At 39.3% G+C, this 18,320-nt stretch overlaps 1 protein-coding gene across 1 annotated transcript in view; it reads left to right on the top strand.

Annotated features, from left to right (window-relative positions):
- Positions 1 to 17,426, top strand: part of dlgap2a (discs, large homolog-associated protein 2a) — a gene marked incomplete at both ends in the record, with an annotated part of 44,641 nt that extends 27,215 nt beyond the window's left edge. Inside the window, 8 exons of the mRNA XM_079458323.1 lie at positions 4,624 to 4,683; positions 5,807 to 5,959; positions 6,942 to 7,180; positions 11,824 to 11,909; positions 12,004 to 12,458; positions 15,569 to 15,660; positions 16,398 to 16,550; positions 17,226 to 17,426. Coding sequence (XP_079314449.1) covers positions 4,624 to 4,683; positions 5,807 to 5,959; positions 6,942 to 7,180; positions 11,824 to 11,909; positions 12,004 to 12,458; positions 15,569 to 15,660; positions 16,398 to 16,550; positions 17,226 to 17,426 — 1,439 coding nt within the window. The remainder of the gene's footprint in view (positions 1 to 4,623; positions 4,684 to 5,806; positions 5,960 to 6,941; positions 7,181 to 11,823; positions 11,910 to 12,003; positions 12,459 to 15,568; positions 15,661 to 16,397; positions 16,551 to 17,225) is intronic.
- Between the last annotated feature and the right edge of the window lie 894 nt (positions 17,427 to 18,320).

Genomic DNA, 18,320 nt, shown 5'->3' with positions numbered 1-18,320 from the left:
CTTCTGCAGTAATGCGGTCTATGTACCGGTCTGTCGGGGTGAAGAAAGAGTTAAACCGCAAGGCGAAGCTCTCAATTTACCGGTCAATCTACGTTCCTACTCTCACCTATGGCCATGAGCTTTGGGTCATGACCAAAAGGACAAGATCCCGGATACAGGCGGCCGAAATGAGCTTCCTCCGCAGGGTGGCTGGGCGATCCCTTAGAGATAGGGTGAGAAGCTCGGTCACTTGGGAGGAGCTCGGAGTAGAGCCGCTGCTCCTCCACATCGAGAGGGGTCAGTTGAGGTGGATTGGGCATCTGTTCCGGATGCCTACCGGACGCCTTCCCCGGAAGGTATTCCAGGCCCGTCCGACCGGGAGGAGACCCCGGGGAAGACCTAGGACACGCTGGTGGGACTATGTCTCCCAGCTGGCCTGGGAACGCCTCGGTGTCCCCCCGGAAGAGCTAGAGGAAGTGTCTAGGGTGAGGGATGTCTGGGCATCTCTGCTTAGACTGCTGCCCCCGCGACCCGGCCCCGGATAAGCAGAAGAAAATGGATGGAAAATGGATGGATGGTTTTGATAATATTTTTCTCTGAATGTAATGTAGTGGTTGTTTCTGAGGTGGGTGTGAATAATGGAATAATTTTTTCTAGTTTACTCAAAGTTTGGCCAAAGTCTTACACTGTACATGTAAATGTGAAGGAAGATTTAGTGCTTTTCAGTTTAGACATGAAGTGACTGCTGTGTTTACCACTTGTTTGTTAAGATCTAGAGGGAACTGAAAATCAAATTTTTTGGGGGGGGGGCATTTTAATGTGTGGAGATACACTTAGTATTAAAATTGAAAAATTACTTAAGATTAACTACAGGTAGATTCACAGTTAGTCTGAATTATTTAGAATTAGGGATGTCGCAGTATACTAGTATTGACCATAAACGTGATTAATGATATTGTATAAAAACGGCACAAAGTAGGTTGTGGTAATCCCCCCATTTTGCATCAATTCAAATTTTGAGTGTGATTTAAAGCCAAACAGAGAGCCAAAATAAATGCGTTTGAGTGATAGCATAATTTTTTTAATGTCATAGATATCGCGATAATACAATCGCTGTTGTGAATTCTTCTGGCTACAATGATCGTGTTGTGAAAATCTGATCTTGTGACATCCCTAGTTTGAATGATAATTTTATGAATTCCTGGGGTTTATTTAACATAATATTTATTAATTTTATTTGAATATGGGAATATGATGTCAGCAAAAGGCCCACAAAAATGGACATGAGCCTGTGGTGAAAAATTGATGGTGACTGGCCGGTTGGTTTGTACAGTAAGCGGTAACCTTTTAAATACAAAATTTAGACATCGTACTAATCCACACCTTAATATAAATTAGATACATAATACCATGTATTCTTAATACCCACATACAATATAATCCTCATTGAGTCACTGTATTACTATAAATGTACAACCAATTGTATCCTGTGATTACTTCTGCAAATATTATTATAACAAACGTAACTCTCATATGCAGACATACATTATAGCACACATACATCTGGCAGACATCTATTTGATGTCAACATTTACATCCGCAAGAGATATTTTTTTGATTGTTTGCTCACCTGCAATAGCTCTCTGAGACGTCAGATGTCATAAAGACATCTATAAGATTTCTGTAAGATGTTTATGTATGTAAAACTTCTACTGTTACTCATGTTTATCAGATGTTTTATACAGCAGATGTTTTCCAGATCTTTAGCAGACATCATTACAGATGTACCTGTGCTTTGTGCTACTACAAAGGATCAAAGTTTTTTGGCATGGTAACTGGAGCTTTTTTTGTCAAATCAGCAGTTTGTATGTATTATTATCAGTCATTACGTGTGGTCATACATCTGAGAGACTATCAGGGTGCTAACGTAAACAAATTGACTATTTCTAAGAGTAAAGATTTGGTTTGTATAGACAAATGCAACAGAATGCCTTGAATCTGACAATCGGAGGAAGTGCTGGAAAGAGTTTGTTTGATCTATATGGTCGAGTCATAACAGGCTAAACTCAAGTGTAGCAGATGTAGTTGAGAACATTTGAGGGGTTTATTGTATTGTTAGTGGGGAATGTATAATTATATCAAGCAATTGTAGCTAAGTGTCTGATTCTAGTTGAATCAGATTGGGCATATTTAACATTTTTGACTTTTTGGTTGGCCGGCCAGCCAACTGACAAACAATTAGCCTACTGTGAGTTTCATGAATGGCTCTGCAAACATTACATATATTTGAGCCTTTAAAAACTTTAATCTCAAATGTGTGTGTTGCCCTACTCAAACCTGAATTAGACATAATATCATATCTCAAACTGTAAATAATGTATCCAGTGTTACAAATGGAAACCTTGACCAATTTTCAATTTGCATACCACTAACATGTATGTGAAGTATGTACAGATATAGTCAAAAGAAAGCATTAATATTAAGACAAAGCATATAAATGTGTCTTTAGACATCATAGAACCATAGCAAATGACCATCACAATCTTTCTGTGTGTAGCGCAAGGGGTTGTGGCAAATATAACCCCAAAATCCACGAGATGAAAAGTATGTGAATTGGGATTCAGTCATTAGCTGTGTCTCGTTTCGTAAGGCTGCATCCTTGTGTCCTCCAGAGGTATCATCCTCTAAAGGATGCGGTATATGGAAGATTCTTAACTTAGAATTAAACCAGACATCCTTTCGTAGGACATACTGGCAGAAAAGGAAACAGGAAGCACCATGGTGCACTTCCACACCTTTCAAATGAATTAAAATGATTTCTACATGATTTTAAGAGGTAAAAAGTTGGATACTTCTACCCTTACCAATGCGAAAAGAGCCTTACTTTTGAAAAATGTTTAAAAATCACTAGACACTTGTAAACCTATTAACTGCATATGCCTGCTAAGATAAAAAAGTGACACAAATTGTTAACTGGTAGCATTTAAACACCACATATTTGATTGAATGTGCAGCTGCTGACGTTTATTCAAATAAGTTAACAGACGTTGGCCGTCGCAAAGAATTGTAGGTTATCTCTAGCAAATGAAAGATACATCTCATGTGTCCTCCAAATTCTTGTGAAAGTAGGTCACATTAGAAGGGTGTATACGGAGTGTCCTACCTGCTTTAATGAAACGGGACAGCCTCGATGACGTAGCAGGCTTCAAATGAGACCTCAGGAGGACGCAGCCTTCCAAAACGAGACACGGGTATTGTTTGGACTGAGGTCTTCCTTCTTCATTCATAATGGAGCTCACAGGCCTTATTTTACAGCATTCTTCACACGTTGCCCTCTGATGGGCTGGAGAGCTATTTTTTCGAGTAAAGAAAGTGGGTTTTACTTACAGTAAGTCTCTAGAAGGGGCCCACAGGTGCTTAAAGTGCAGGACAAAGACTGTAGCACACACACAACTACACACACACACCTTAAGATGCTCATCAGTCAGTCAATGTCAATCATTTCAGTGGGCAGGAAATATCTGACAGAGCCTTATGAGTAATTTCAGTAGAGTGAACGTAGTGTTCTTTTGGGCGGAGGGGATTCCTGGTACTGCGCAATTCATTGGCTGCTTATGCGTATTGTGTGCCTTGTCGGGCTCATAAAAGTGGCCGTTTTATTTAACCACCCAGCCTCTATATTGTTGTGCCACTGTGACTCCTGATATTTTAATTTTTTTGCAACATTTTGGAATGAAAGCACTTTGACTGTAAGATGAATTGAGATAAAGTGATATCCACAGAAATCTGAAGCCTGAAAAACTATGTGAAATTGAGCCTCTTTATCGCTGTGTATCTTCACTTTTTGTCAGCTGAGATCATCTTCTACGTTGGCAGTCATGATGATCTGTAACTAAGTGAATGTTAAATAATTTATTGAACTAATAAAAAAAGAACTTTTACATCAGAACGTTAACTGTTTTTTAGTCCGTAACATGGTGTTCACTATAAACATTTTAATCTATTTGATAATGAATCTGTACAGTGGTGTTTTTTTCAAAAATAATTCTTTTTTTTGTCTTTGTCTCACAGACACATAAACCTTTTTTCTGAGTATGTGACTGAAATAAAAAAAATTGAATACATGCCTATACATGTAGATACATTTTATAGCTGAGGGAAAGTCCACTTTATGCAAAATTAGATACAGTAGACAATGGGGTTATTGCAAATAATCCAGTGTGACATTGAACAAGAACATGAACAGACGTCACACTCAACCGGGGTGCAGTTTTGCGATTATAATTGTATTTCTAAAATTGTTACACCACTCAATTTCAGGGCTACTGGCGTGAGAGATTTAGTTAAGGTTGTAATGATGAAGAATCTGTCTGATTCAGTGTTCTAAGTAAATATTATAAGTATGTACAGGTTATGTGCTCTTGTACATGGTCTTCATACAGTGGAAGAATTATTTCTAGATTCATTTAAAAGGATGATCACTTTTCATCAGGTATTTCTATATTACTTGCTCATCTATAACATTTTTAATGGTAAATCTTTTTGGGGGAAAATTACAAATTTACGGATTTAAAATTCAGTTTTGACTCAGAATGATGTGTGTGTGTGGTTGGGCTTCACGTTTGTGTGTATGTTCACTTGTAGGAATTCAGTTCCATCTTCCTTCTTCAGGCAGCGTGGACCGTCCTTCCCAACAGCCACCAGGTAAAAACGCACACTTTTATCATCAATGGCACACGATAGATGTATTCTGTTCTCAACATACAGATTTATTTTCATAATAGCTTTAAATCAGCATGTTCATTGAAACCGAATTGTTCTGACAAGGTGACATGAATTTCTACGAGAGAAGAACTTGATCAAAAGTTTAGCTTTTTTGTGAAGGTTGACAGCAATGTTTCCTTTTGCAGAAACACTATATGGATTAGAACAATCTATTCCTTTCTGTCTGCTTGTTAATGCTTGCAGGAAATCGACTCCAAATATTTTTGATCTAAAAATATATTTTTGAATGATCATTTTTATAATTGTTTAAATGGCAGAGCATCTCTTCTGACTGCCATGTATTGAAATGTGTTGACAGTCCCTCCTGTTCTGATTTTCTGACCTCTTTCACCCCCTTGTGCACAGGCTGTGGCAGCCTCCATCCCTTTTTAACTTCTTTCAGTATTTTTCAATAGAACGATTCAAAGGCAGCACATACAGCCATGTTTCTAAATCTTGTTTCTTTTATGCAGTCAACAGAAAACAAGATGCTTGCTGAGTGCCATGGCAACAGCAAAACAACTGTGATACATCATTACGTTTACTCAAAAACCAAATCCCAAAACTATAAAGTTGTTCTTTTACAACCTTGCAAGTGTTAATGTTTTTCTCCAGAAATGCAAATCTACTTTTGGACCAGAGCATCACAGTTTCCTCTCTCTCTCTCTCTCTCTCTCTCTCTCTCTCATGTGTTATGAGTCCCTGTTGCAATTTTTGTTGGCTGTAACATCTATTTTTGTACCAGTGCTCATTCACTCTTTCAGTCTCTGTCCTTCAATCTGTCTCTTTCTCCCACTCCTTCTTTCTTACAATCCATCTTTTCTCTTTTCATCTCCCTGTAACTGTCTTTCTTTCTGCCTTGGCTCTTTTATAAGTTGAATTTCTGTGGCCGTGTTCTCTGTCTTTATCTGTAGTAAACTGAGTTCACAAGTAAATATAGATTTTTGGCAATGGGTTGTGTATGGCACCCCATTCTAAATAGGGGTTGTTTGTAAAATTCAGTCTGATTTTCGTTTTCAATAAAAAGGTGTGTTAAACCGTCTCCCTTTTTCCTATATGACAGCGGTCACCTACACACCCAGTACACCCACCTACAAGAGGACCCCTCCACCCGTGCCCCCTCGCTCCACTTCTAAACCCCTCATATCCATCACAGCCCAAAGCAGCACAGAGTCAACCCAGGATGCCTACCATGAGGGACAACTGGCCAGAGGGGGTCTGTAAACAAAACACAGATATTTCATAAATGAGCATAATGCTGATATTCATTTTAATTAGTTTGACTTAATTTCTTTGTGCAGTATATTTTCCGATTAAATTTCTGAGAAACAATGCCAGCTATTAAAACCATAAATCCAGAAATACTATGAAACACTGATATGATTGTGACATAGCACAACAATCTGCCAATCACTTCATTTACAGTCATCATTTACTGTACTCACCCTCAAGTTGCTCCAAACCTGTATGAGTTTATTTCTTCTGCACAAAAAGATATTTAAAGAATGTGGGTAATCAAAACATGCTTTTTTCTTTTTAACATCATCTAAAGTCAATGGGGACCAGAAACAGTTTGATTTCCCAAAACAAATATTGTTTTGTGTACATCAGAAGGAAGAAACTCATACAGTTTTGGAACAAATTGATGGAGAATAAATAATGACAGTAAACAATTGCTGTAAGGGGTCCCTGGCCCCAAAAGGTTTGACAACCCCTGCAGTAGACAACCACATACAAACATAATTGTATTGTGCAGCGTCACTCCCTCACTGTGATGCAGGAACATGAATCGGCTCTTCTCATATGGACATATGCTTTTTTGTAAAGCTTCCCTCCATCATTTGAACAATAAATACACTGGTGCAATGAAAATGTGCACAAACGTCTTTTAAATTAATAAATGTTTATCACTTGGTTTCCTCGGGTAGTAATTGAGGAATGCTTGGCAAAGCAGTTAGGGATGTGTTTTGTAAACAAGATGCAATATAATTAGCTGCAATTACCCTTATTTGCATAGAAAGAAGGCGTGTTTGAGATGACAAGAATAACAGTGACCTGATTCAAACATGGCCCAGTTTTATTCTGCTAACTCGTGTTTGTTCTTACGGCTAGTAAATAAGCTAATTTCTTCCGCTAAAGTTTTTTGTATGATTTTTGGCAGCTCAAAATAACACAGCAGCTTTATGTTTGTCCCACAGGCCACTGGGGTACTGATGGGTTAAGCCTCAGTTTGGGTCGAGCCCTTTATAACTCCACTGACAGTCTGGACAGCGCCAAGGCTGTCACCATCGCCATGGAAGCGGCTGCCATGGCAATGGCAGGAAAGCGACACCCATCCACAGATAGCCATAGCTCAGTAATGACCTGCGATAAAGCTGTGCTGGTTTCCAAGGCCGAAGAGTACCTTAAAACACCCAGGTCCTCGATAGGAATACAGGTAAAGTGCAACAATAGGTTGATCCTAAATTATTGGCTATAAGTTTATAAAGCATTTTCAGGTTCAGGAGTGCAAATAAAGGGGGCAGGGTTATCTGACTGTCAAACACATAACACATGAATTGCAACCAACAGCTCACTACACCTCTCCCCTTCCTTTCGAAGCACTATGGAGGCCGAGAGAGGATTAAGATGTCGTCATGTTTTTGCTTCTTTCTCGAAAGAGATAACGTATTTACAAAACGCGTTCTGTAGAGCAGTTCGTCTGTTTAGGGCTACTGTTGAAACAACATGGCGACACATCAACAACATTCCATATCTATACCTGTATACATAGAAATAACTCATACTAAGATAAGGGAAACTTAACGCTTCATTATCTAAGGTATTTATACACCACTGAACACATTTATCTATATTATATTGCATTTTTGTCAATAGATCCTCAAAAAACAACATACTGGTCCTTTAAGCTATGGTCCGTTTACACAGAAAGTTGCATTGGGAATTATTTTCTGAGCGTTTCTCGTCTGCCGGTTGAGAGCAAACACAAATATTCACAAGTGCACCATCAAACAGTGCTGAGTAGTGCTAAACACAAACTCCATATGAAAACTCTTCTCGCCTAACCAAAGGAATGTAGGTTATTACATGAGCCCAAATTCTAAATTATATACACACGCACACCTCTGTGTTGTTGTGCTAAAAATAGCTTTCTGTGAGTCATGGTACCGCAATCCATTAATTAACATTCATCTCAGGCTTCGCTGAATGGGCTCCCCCCTTTTCTTTAGATCTCTCTTTCTCTCTCTTTTGTACACTCTTGCGGCCCTTCCTCTCTTTCATCTTTCTGCCTGCTGCAAGCAGTTATGTGTCTTTTCTTGTAAATATCTGTGTTGAGATCATGTCCTAATAATGTTAATTGGGTTTGCCTCACTCAGCCCTTAGAATATTTGCTCTGCATTCGCTGCTTGCACTGCCCCCTGGAGGTCATGCATTAGTTGGAAATACACTGTTAAAAATGCTAATTATACACAATGCTGGACAAACCGCTGCTTTTTTGTGATAAGCAGCTCTGCAGTGACAGATAAAAAACTCACCTCATGTCATTCCAAACCTGTATGATTTTCTGTCTTCTGCGGAACACAAAAGAAGAGTTTTTATTCTGGGTGAACTGTCCCTTTAAATTAATGTATTCTGATCATGTGAATATGGGTTGAGGAGCTGTTGTGTTTCTTTTGACAAACTCTTAGCCAGTAGACATTGTAAAAAATCATGTAATTTATTTAAATGATTAATGCTTTTTCAAGTTCTAGTATGTGCAGTTATAATATGTTGACATATGTTGGTTGACTGACTACCCTGAAGGTTGGAAACAGTTTTATGAGTTTTCCGTATTTCCAGTGTTTTGCACAAATTTTAGAATTTGCTTTAGGGTATATTTCTGGATTTGGGGCTTGTTTATGATTTCTTGCATACCTCTGTATTTTTAGGGGTAGGCCTACAGAGATGTCTTTGTGCAAACTTAAAGGGATAGTTCACCCAAAAATTCTGTCATCATTTACTCACCTTGACATGTTAAACCTATATGACTTTCTTTATTCTGCGGGACACAAAGGTATTTTGAAGAATGTTGGTAACCAAAACTGTTGGTCCCCATTGACTACTGTTATATAGACATAAAACCAATGCAAGTCAAAAACCAACGACGCAAGTCAGAAACCAAACATTTTTGGTTTACCAACAGTCTTCAAAATATCTTCTTTTGTGATTTTCAGAAGTCGTACAGGTTTGTGTTGACAAAAGGGTGAGTAAACCATGTCAGAATCTTTAAGTAGATCAAGATTTATTCTTGTTTGCGAGCTGTGTTTGTCTGTGTTGCGAAATTTAATTTTTAGATCGTCTTAAAGAAAAGAAAAACAGGACAAGAAAACAGTTGTCTGTTGTCTCTCTTTATCCTCTTCCAGCTTGACTGAAGCTCATTTCTGGGGCCAGTCTGCTGGTGATAATCCACTCCTTCCTGGTTCCGTCAAATTCTCGCCTGATAATGTTTTTGGCAACGTGAACTCAACACCAATACACACTAGTCTATTAATAGGAGAGCACTCAACCATTCTCCCCATGATTTGGTCAGATTATATTGATCTCAAATGATAAAAATTGAGTATTTCTTTTCCATATTATTTCAGATGGCAATACAAAATAGCTGGAGTCCTCATTGTAGCTCCGTTGCTTTTCTACATAGCAGTCTAGTTTTTCCTGTCACAACACATGTTGCACATCAGCAAACACTCCCATTTTTAATCATATTTACCCAGAGTGCCTCCGTCCACGGTGCCACAGTGTATCTTCTAGCCGTAATCCTGATGGACTGGCTTGTGTCTGAAAAAAACTAAAACCTAGTTCTAATGCTTGAAAGTATGATTCTCTCAGCAAGAGTATATCCTCTCATCCTATCTGCTTGTTTAAATTTTCAGCGGTCAGGTCAGTGCATCAGGGAGAGCTGATTTGTCAGAGCTTTGAAGTGAATCATCTTCTCTGATTTTAAGGTCAACTTTTACCTGTCCTTCTCCAGCACTTGTGAGTCACACTTTCGTCAGATCATTTAATAGACACTTCTAAGTGACTGGAATCTTTTGTAATACACCTTCTATATTAAAGGTTTAAAGTTACAATTGGCTTTTTTCCAGGGCATAAATACCACTGCACCTGACATTTGAGTCAAATAATTTTAATTGGTTAAAAAGTTTCTGGTTTATTAGTTACCAATCTGACAGTGACAGTTTTGTTGAGAGCTACTGATCAGTGTTAGAAGTACTTGCTTCCTCTCTGGAGGACTTAAATGCCTCTCATGGTTTATTAACGTCTGGCTTGACTTTTTGGCCTCTGCTGCAGTGACTGTTAACTTCACTTTTTAAACTTCGGAAAGTATGATTCTTCAAAAATATTGTAAGGATCTTTCTTTTTGTAGGTGTAGAGACAGATCACATTCAAGATCACACATGAATAAAATTTTAAAGATTTTGAAATTACCATTTTGTTGGATATCACACATTTAATTTTTATGTTGGGTTGGTTGTAAATTCCTAGAAACAGTGTCAGTGTGTTTTTGGTAAATCAGACTAAGCTTTAACCACTGTGGAATGATTTCAGAGTTCATAAATTATGAATGTGTTATTTGTCAGCACTGTTTTTGTTAAAGGAATACTTCACCCAAAATGTACTCACGTTTGAGTTGTTGAGTTGTTGGGCATTCTTCCAAATATATTTCCTTGTGTTCATCAGAACAAAGAAATGTACACAGATCTGGAACAACTCGAAGGCGAGTAAATGATATTTGGGTGAAGTATTCCTTTAATAAGTGGTTATGTTTATCTGGGGTAAATTCTTGAACACAGGTTATAGAAACTTGGCGACTTGGAATTTCGCATTGATGTGGGTAAATCCAAAGTTATAGATGTAACATTTTCAGTCAAAACTTGAAATATAAATTCTCAGAGAATGTATTTATTACCAATATATTGAGCCATCTGTTAATATTATCCTAAACCCCTGGTGAGTCCAGGAATCAGAAAAATGTCTTTGCACAAGAAAAAATTTATGTTTTGAATGGGACAAAAAAGGACAAATGTTTTTGAGAGACAACATGCTTTGTAGGATATCTGTGACTTAAAATGTGCAAACCATACCCAACAAATGGAGAAGGGATGGCATCTCGTAGAACATGAAATGGTTATTAGATTTAAATTTTCATGTGTGGAATATGGAACTGTCAGGGATCGCAAGGAGGAAGACCCAAGTGCAGGCAGCGGTGAAGGGGTTAACACACGGATTTATTCAAACGAAATCCACGATGGGGATTATAACGATAAACACGACTATAGACACACTATATACTCCAAAACAAAACACTTCCCATGAGGGGGCAAAAATAGACAAAATGGAAACATGACACAACGTCAAACAAACACAGGCGAGGCGAGGCAATGTACTTCTCACAACAAATGAGCACAGGACAATAGACATGAGGGCATTAAATAGGGAGACTAACAAAGGAGATAACCATGGGCAGGTGTGGGTACTGAGACACAGGCGGGAAGCTAACAAGGAAACGAGATTGGCGTGGCCAAAGACGAGACCGGAGAGAACGCATATTATGTCACGATCGACAATAATATGTTCCTCTCAACATAAAACTCGAGGTCATGTCATGATTCTGCCACTAGATCAAGATAAGCAAGGCAAGATGGGCAGAACCATAACAGGAACGTTATGGATGTGACAATTCTGTTATGGATGTGACAGTTCACTTACCTGACTACAGAAAACTATGCTTTTGCAGAAATGCTATAAAAACAGAGACTTCACATTGGATTTTTAAAACACCATATATTGACATCTGACATATCAGTATGGTGAAAACCATTGCATGGAATTGCCAATGTACAAGATGGCACGGTTTTCCAGTAAATGTGTTTTTTTATTATTCGTTTTTAAAAAGAATTTAAAGAAAATGTGGTGGTGTAAAAATAGAAATGTAAACCACTATAAGGTTTGTTCCAACAGCAGACATTGTTGCTAATGAGCCCGGATATTTGGATGTATGTGGTTAGTAATGAGGTCTGTTTATCATTTCTCTCGCAGGTGGAAGCGGCAACTGATTCTGAGTGTGAAAGTAAAGGCTCTCGAGAATATCATTCAGTCGGGATTCAAGTGGAAGATGAGAGACGGTAAATATCCATTTGTATATCTGGGTTTAAAAGGTAAACAGGTACAATACACCAAAGTACAAGGTCTTGTTTAAAATCTTTCTTTGTAATACAGTCAGGGGAGGTTTAAGCGATCCAACAGTGTCACGGCCGCTGTTCAAGCAGATCTCGAGTTGGAGGGTTTTCCTCTCATGGAGGATAAAGGTCTTCAGTTCGGTGGAGGTTTCCAGCGTCACAGTGAGCCCAGCACACCCACGCAGTATGGCGCCGTACGGACCGTCCGAACCCAGGGCCTGTTCAGTTACCGTGAGGACTACCGGACCCCCACAGAGCCATCGAGTCCCCAGCGCAGCCCAGAGCCCTGGCTGGAGCCATCGCCGCGGGAACCCATCGCCACGGTAGCGGTTACTGTGACGCCGCCCCAACCTTCAGATTCGGGAAGAGCATCGCCGTCGTGCAGGAGGGACGGAAGCTGGTTCATGCAGCTGCTGCACACAGAGACGAAAAAGATCGAGGGGTGGTGCAAAGAGCTGGAGGGAGAGGCAGAAGAAAACGACCTGTCAGAAGAGAGTGAGTTCAGTTCTTGCAGTTTGGTGATCTGATTGCATTAAATCTTTATATTATGATATCTGTTTGGTATGGAGTTTTCAATAAGGTTTCAAAGTGTCAGGTACGAAACCAAGGAAGGTGTCTCATTTAACGGTGAAACGCTGGCTTAGCTGCAGGTTATAAGAGGCTCAAACTGAGAGAGCTGCCGTGTGAGCAATTACATCTGTCAGGTTTCCATGACATAAAGCTCTGAGCAGCGCTGAGGCTCTGAACGACAGAGAGATGGGGAGATGTAGAAAACTTCAAGCATATGTAGGAATGCATTAGAGCAGTGTTCGAAACTGGTGCTATGTTAAATGAATACATTTAGATTTTTTTACACATTCAGGATATTAATATAGAAACATGTTTTTCTATTCCAGTCAAAACAAATATTAATGCTGTACCATACAATGCCATAATAAGGTATTTTGTTTCCATATTTCTTGCAACAGTTTTGGAAGGATTCTTTTTCTGTTCTGAGATGAATGTGTACAAGGCATTGAAGGGTTTGCGTGATGAGTGTTTGGCTCAAAGCCTGCAAGTTATACCAAAGGTGTTCAGCTGGGTTAAGGTCTTTATACAGACCAGCACTTCTACACTGGACTGAATCAATTATTTCTTTTTAATGTTGCTTGGTGCACAGGGGCATTGACATGGGCCTTGGATAAACTGTTGCTTTCAATAAGAAGCACCCAGTTCTCTAGAATATCATTATATGCTATTGCATTAACTCATTGACATGACAAAAGTAGTCAAACCTGTTCATTAGAACGGGGCATCCCCATACTTTTTTACATATTGTGTACATGTAAAGGACCTCATTTAGGACTGTATTGTTTTTATCAGCTATTTTTTTTCAATAGATCGAACTAGGAGTGTTGCAATATATTGACAAGGTCGTGGTTTTCTACCTGTTAAACAGAGCCTAAAGATCTTTCGAGCATTGAACTTCAAGATCATGGGTTTGATTCTCAGAGAATAAAATGTTTAAACCTTCAAACATCGAGCTCTCCTCTTTTGCCCCACTGACTGACAATGAAGTTGGGCGAACCTGTCCGCTTGACCCAATCCCGTCCCATCTTCTACAGGCCACATCCACCATACTCACACCTGCACTCACACACATCATCAACACCTTCCTGCTCACCGCCAAATTCAAACATCCTCGGTCCTGATTCTGCTAGACCTATCTGCAGCGTTTGACACGGTCAATCACCAGATACTGCTAGCAACCCTGTCGTCCTTAGGAATCATAGGCTCCCCTCCAATCCTACCTCTCCGGCAGATCTTTCAAGGTGTCATGGAGGGGCTCGATGTCCACTGCTCACCATATGATCTCTCGGGTCCCTCAGGGATCGGTGCTTGGACCGCTACTTTTTTCTATTTACATGACATCTTTAGGACCCATCATACGGGCACACGGTTTCTCGTATCACTGTTATGCTGATGACACCCAGATCTACATTTCGTTTCGCCCAGACGATACCACTGTAGCAGCTCCCGTAACAGCCTGCCTAGATGACATCTCAGCTTGGATAAAAGAGCATCACCTGCTGCTGAACCCGGCCAAGACAGAACTACTCGTGTTTCCGGCACACCCCACAGTCCAACCATCTCACCGATCTCACCATCCAGCTTGGCAATTCCACTATCACTCCATCTGAATCAGCCAGGAACCTCAGAGTCATATTTGATGAACAACTGTCCTTCAATGATCACATTGCAAAGACAACGCGATCATGCCGATATGCCTTATTTAACATTCGAAAGATTAGATCCTACCTCACTGAGCATGCGGCACAACTCCTTGTCCAGGCCCTGGTAATCTCAAGGTTAGACTACTGCAATGCTCTCCTTGCTGGTCTTCCTGCAAAGGCTATCAAACCACTTCAGCTGGTTCAAAACGCAGCAGTACGCGTCATCTTCCAACAGCCCAAAAGGGCTCATGTGTCACCCCTTTTCATCTCTCTCCACTGGCTCCCGGTTGAAGCCCGGATCAGATTCAAGTCACTGATGTTTGCATACAGGACTATTACTGGATCTGCGCCGGCACACTTTCACACCCTACTACACTCCATCAAGAACCCTGTGTTCAGCAAACGAGCGGCGCCTTGTAATGCCTTCACATAAGGGCACTAAATCCCTTTCCCACTCATTCTCCTTCACAACTCCTTCCTGGTGGAACATTCTTCCCAATGTGGTCCGGTCAACCAGATCTCTCACAACCTTCAAAAAACTGCTTAAAACACACCTCTTCTGTGAATACTTGACAGACAAATGAAAAAAAAGTACACTAACCCTCTTCCTAGCTTTTGTTGAAACTAGTATCTTTGTTTTAGCACCTTATGTACTATTGCTCTTTTATGACATATCGCTTATTGCTCCCCGGACTCTTTGTAAGTCGCTTTGGATAAAAGCGTCTGCTAAATGACTAAATGTAAATGTAAAGTTTTTACCTTAAATTCAATGAGAAACACACAAGCGTAAATGTGATGGTTCTTATTACCATTAAAAAAATGACTCCGTTGACTGTCACTCACATGTGAAATGCTTGTTAAGATAGAAGAGAGCTAAATTTCACCATACAAAGATCACTAACAACATTCCCATCAGGATTTCAATAATAAATAATATCCCTGACAGGCTTTTCTCTGAGAGGAGAAATGATAGCCCTTGTTTGCTTCGGCTATCAAAATTTGTGATAAACAGCCTCAGGTGTCTCTTTAAAGAAAAGCTGTCTACTTGGCTTTTTATTTACAATATTAAATGGTTTTGGTCTGGGGCAATATAAGGCAAACAATGTCTGGAAACTCTTTATTGGAGTATGAGAGAAGAGTGTACATTTATGCAGTTTGCAAACCATTTTATTCAAAGTGGCAGTTTTTTGTCTTGTGTGTATGTGTTTTTATCTTTCCTGTAAACTGAACCCATGACCTTGGTGTTGAAAGCACCATGCACTGTACTAGCTACAGGAAGTTCACATAATTATTGTAATGGCATGTGACTGTATAAACAAAAAAATGAATTTTGTCATGAAATAGTATTTAGTTAAATACTGTATTTACTTTTGTCTTCTTGTTGTTTGTCAGTCCTGGGGAAGATTAGGAGCGCTGTCGGAAGCGCACAGCTCCTAATGTCTCAGAAATTCCAGCAGTTTTATTGGCTTTGCCAGCAAAACCTAGTAAGTAACAGAAGCCAGTGTATGTATGTGTGCAGGTATGCAATCTTTGTTGTTGCTGCGGCAGCTTCCACACACTTTCAGGTGTGTTTTGCAGCCTTTAGTCCTTTTGTCATATTCATTAACTATGAACACAATAGCATCTGCGCTGAGTATGCAAAGTAGAGTGGTGTTTTGGCAAACAACCTAAGTTCTCATAAATAAAACACCCTTTTCATGATAAACACATTCAGAGTTTACAGTAATTTGTCCACATACAGATTTCTGAAGTGATGACAAATCTAACCTGCTCCATCGTTTCACTTTACTTAGACAAAATAATACATTTTTAACTATATATACCAAAGTAAAAGTCTCAGCCAATCATTTGTGCCTTTAATGCCTGCAACTCTTAGTACATCTTTTGCACATGAAGCTCATAATGTGTTTTTGGGTCAAAGTGAAATGACTGAGCAGGTCACAAATGATAAATCACGCAGACAGGAATGCACTGAGAATGAATAACGACCGCCGATAATGTTGTTAATTTGCATGTGCTGTCTGTGTTGTTTTAGCACTCAATGCATTATGGAATTTTGTCAATCAGGTAACCGTGCAAACTTACAGGCTTGTTGCAAAGCTTACAGGCTGGTTCTGGGTGCTTGGGTGTGCATTTATGATCCCACCACAACCTGGTATACTGCAGGTCATAGACTAGAGTATATAGAGTATAGAGTTTGATATCTTTGGTTGTACTTTAGGACCCCAGCGCCATGCCTCGACCCACCTCTCAGGATCTCGCCGGGTTCTGGGACCTGCTGCAGCTCTCTATTGATGATGTTACCTCCAAATTTAATGAACTGCAGAAGATTAAGTCCAATGATTGGAGACTTATTGAGAGTCCTGTGAAAAAGGTGAGAGCTGAATTTGTTACCCTCCATTAAATTTGTCCTGAAACCTTTAAGAGAAGTTTACAAGTTTGCGAAGAATTGTTGCAAAAGCACCACCAAAGTATAATAAAAGTCATTATTCTTAATAAAGGGGATCTTTGTTTTAGAGAACTCAGAATTGTCATGTTAATTTGAACAAAATTAACTGAAACATTGGGCGTGGCTTGTTCTTTCACTGCAATTTGATTGGATTTATAAAAACAGCTGTTAGATTTTGAAATGGAACTGGGAGCAGACTGTCAGTTTAGGGGGAGGAGTTAACGGATGCTCTGCCCAAGCTGTCTAAACGTCATTTGAGATGGATAGTCACTAGAGGGATTTTCAGATTTTAACTGAAGATTATGAGGGCACATGAGTTTAAAAAGAGAATACCCCACATTGGTTAGCTATTTACAATAAACACTGCAGTATTTCATGGGAAAAATGGGAATTATAATTTATATCACTAGGACTCTTTTTTAATACGCAAAATATGTTCCATAGATATTTTTCTATTATATATTTAAAGTGAAATAGAGTAGTATCTTTTAATCTGTATTTTAATCTGATGTACTGCATGAGACAAGTGTTAACTGAAAAAACATATCTACAAATTCCCAATCACAAACAAATTTTGTATTATATTTCATATAATTTCAGCTCCCACCACCAGTACCAAAGAAAACCCTGCGTAAAAGTGTGACGAGAGAAAAATCTCTAGACCTACCTGACCGCCAGAGACAGGAGGCGAGGCGGCGCCTCATGGCGGCTAAACGCGCAGCTTCATTCCGCCAAAACTCAGCATCAGAGCGAGCCGACAGCATCGAGATCTACATCCCGGAGGCCCAGACGCGACTCTGAGAGTCACAGGAAACACCTTCATCACACCATCATCATTCTCAATGACTAAACCTGTTAAAAATGCCACACCGCAGTCATCAGAAAAGATCCAAACACTATAGAAATGTTGTTTTTTGGAGTGTTATCATATTTGAACACCACTTTTATGGTGTTGAAAAGGTTTTGTACCTTCTTTTGGAACTGCCTGCAACATGTTAAGCCACTTTGAGTTGCAATTGTCTCTTTATGGAGCTATTCATCGCCAAAATAATCATATTTCACAACATATCGCAATTGTATACCAGTGTGATATAAACTTTAATCGCACCTGAATAACATGTCAAATCTGAATCCCCCACTGAGTGTCACTGACATCCATTTAGCACTTTTTAAGATTATATTTTATTACTCATTTTTGAGGCCTCAAATGTTTACCGTTCCCTTTTTATTATACAAATTAGGACCCAATGGAGAAAAGCTTCAATATTTGAGAAATGAAGATCAAACAAAAATCTAGTTCCATTTATTCAGGTGTTGTAGCCTCATAGTTTCATTCTGACTGATTCCTCTGTCTCTCTACACAGTAATGTACATTTTATTTGATTTAATGAGTTTTCTTCTCATGAATTCTGATTGGATGTGCCAGTGCTGAAATACCTCAATCATACATTTAAGACTGAAGCTGTAGGCCACAGCCTAAAGATATGATTTTCTTAGTCATATTCTGTTACAGTTATGGGAGTGTACACTGTCCATTTAGAAGAACTAGACAAGCTGGTTTTCATTTGTATTGTGATATCACAAATGCCGCTTTTATTCATACTTTTATGGTTTATATCATTCTAGAGGAACTAGGTTTTTGGATGCAGTTGCTTAAAACGGATATTTTTGCACTTTCTTCTAAAAGTATGTCTG

The sequence above is a fragment of the Barbatula barbatula genome (assembly GCF_947034865.1).
Source record: "Barbatula barbatula genome assembly, chromosome: 6".
NCBI lineage: Eukaryota > Metazoa > Chordata > Actinopteri > Cypriniformes > Nemacheilidae > Barbatula > Barbatula barbatula.
Note: the sequence above shows the minus strand (reverse complement) of the source record. Positions and strands in the feature narration are given on the sequence as shown.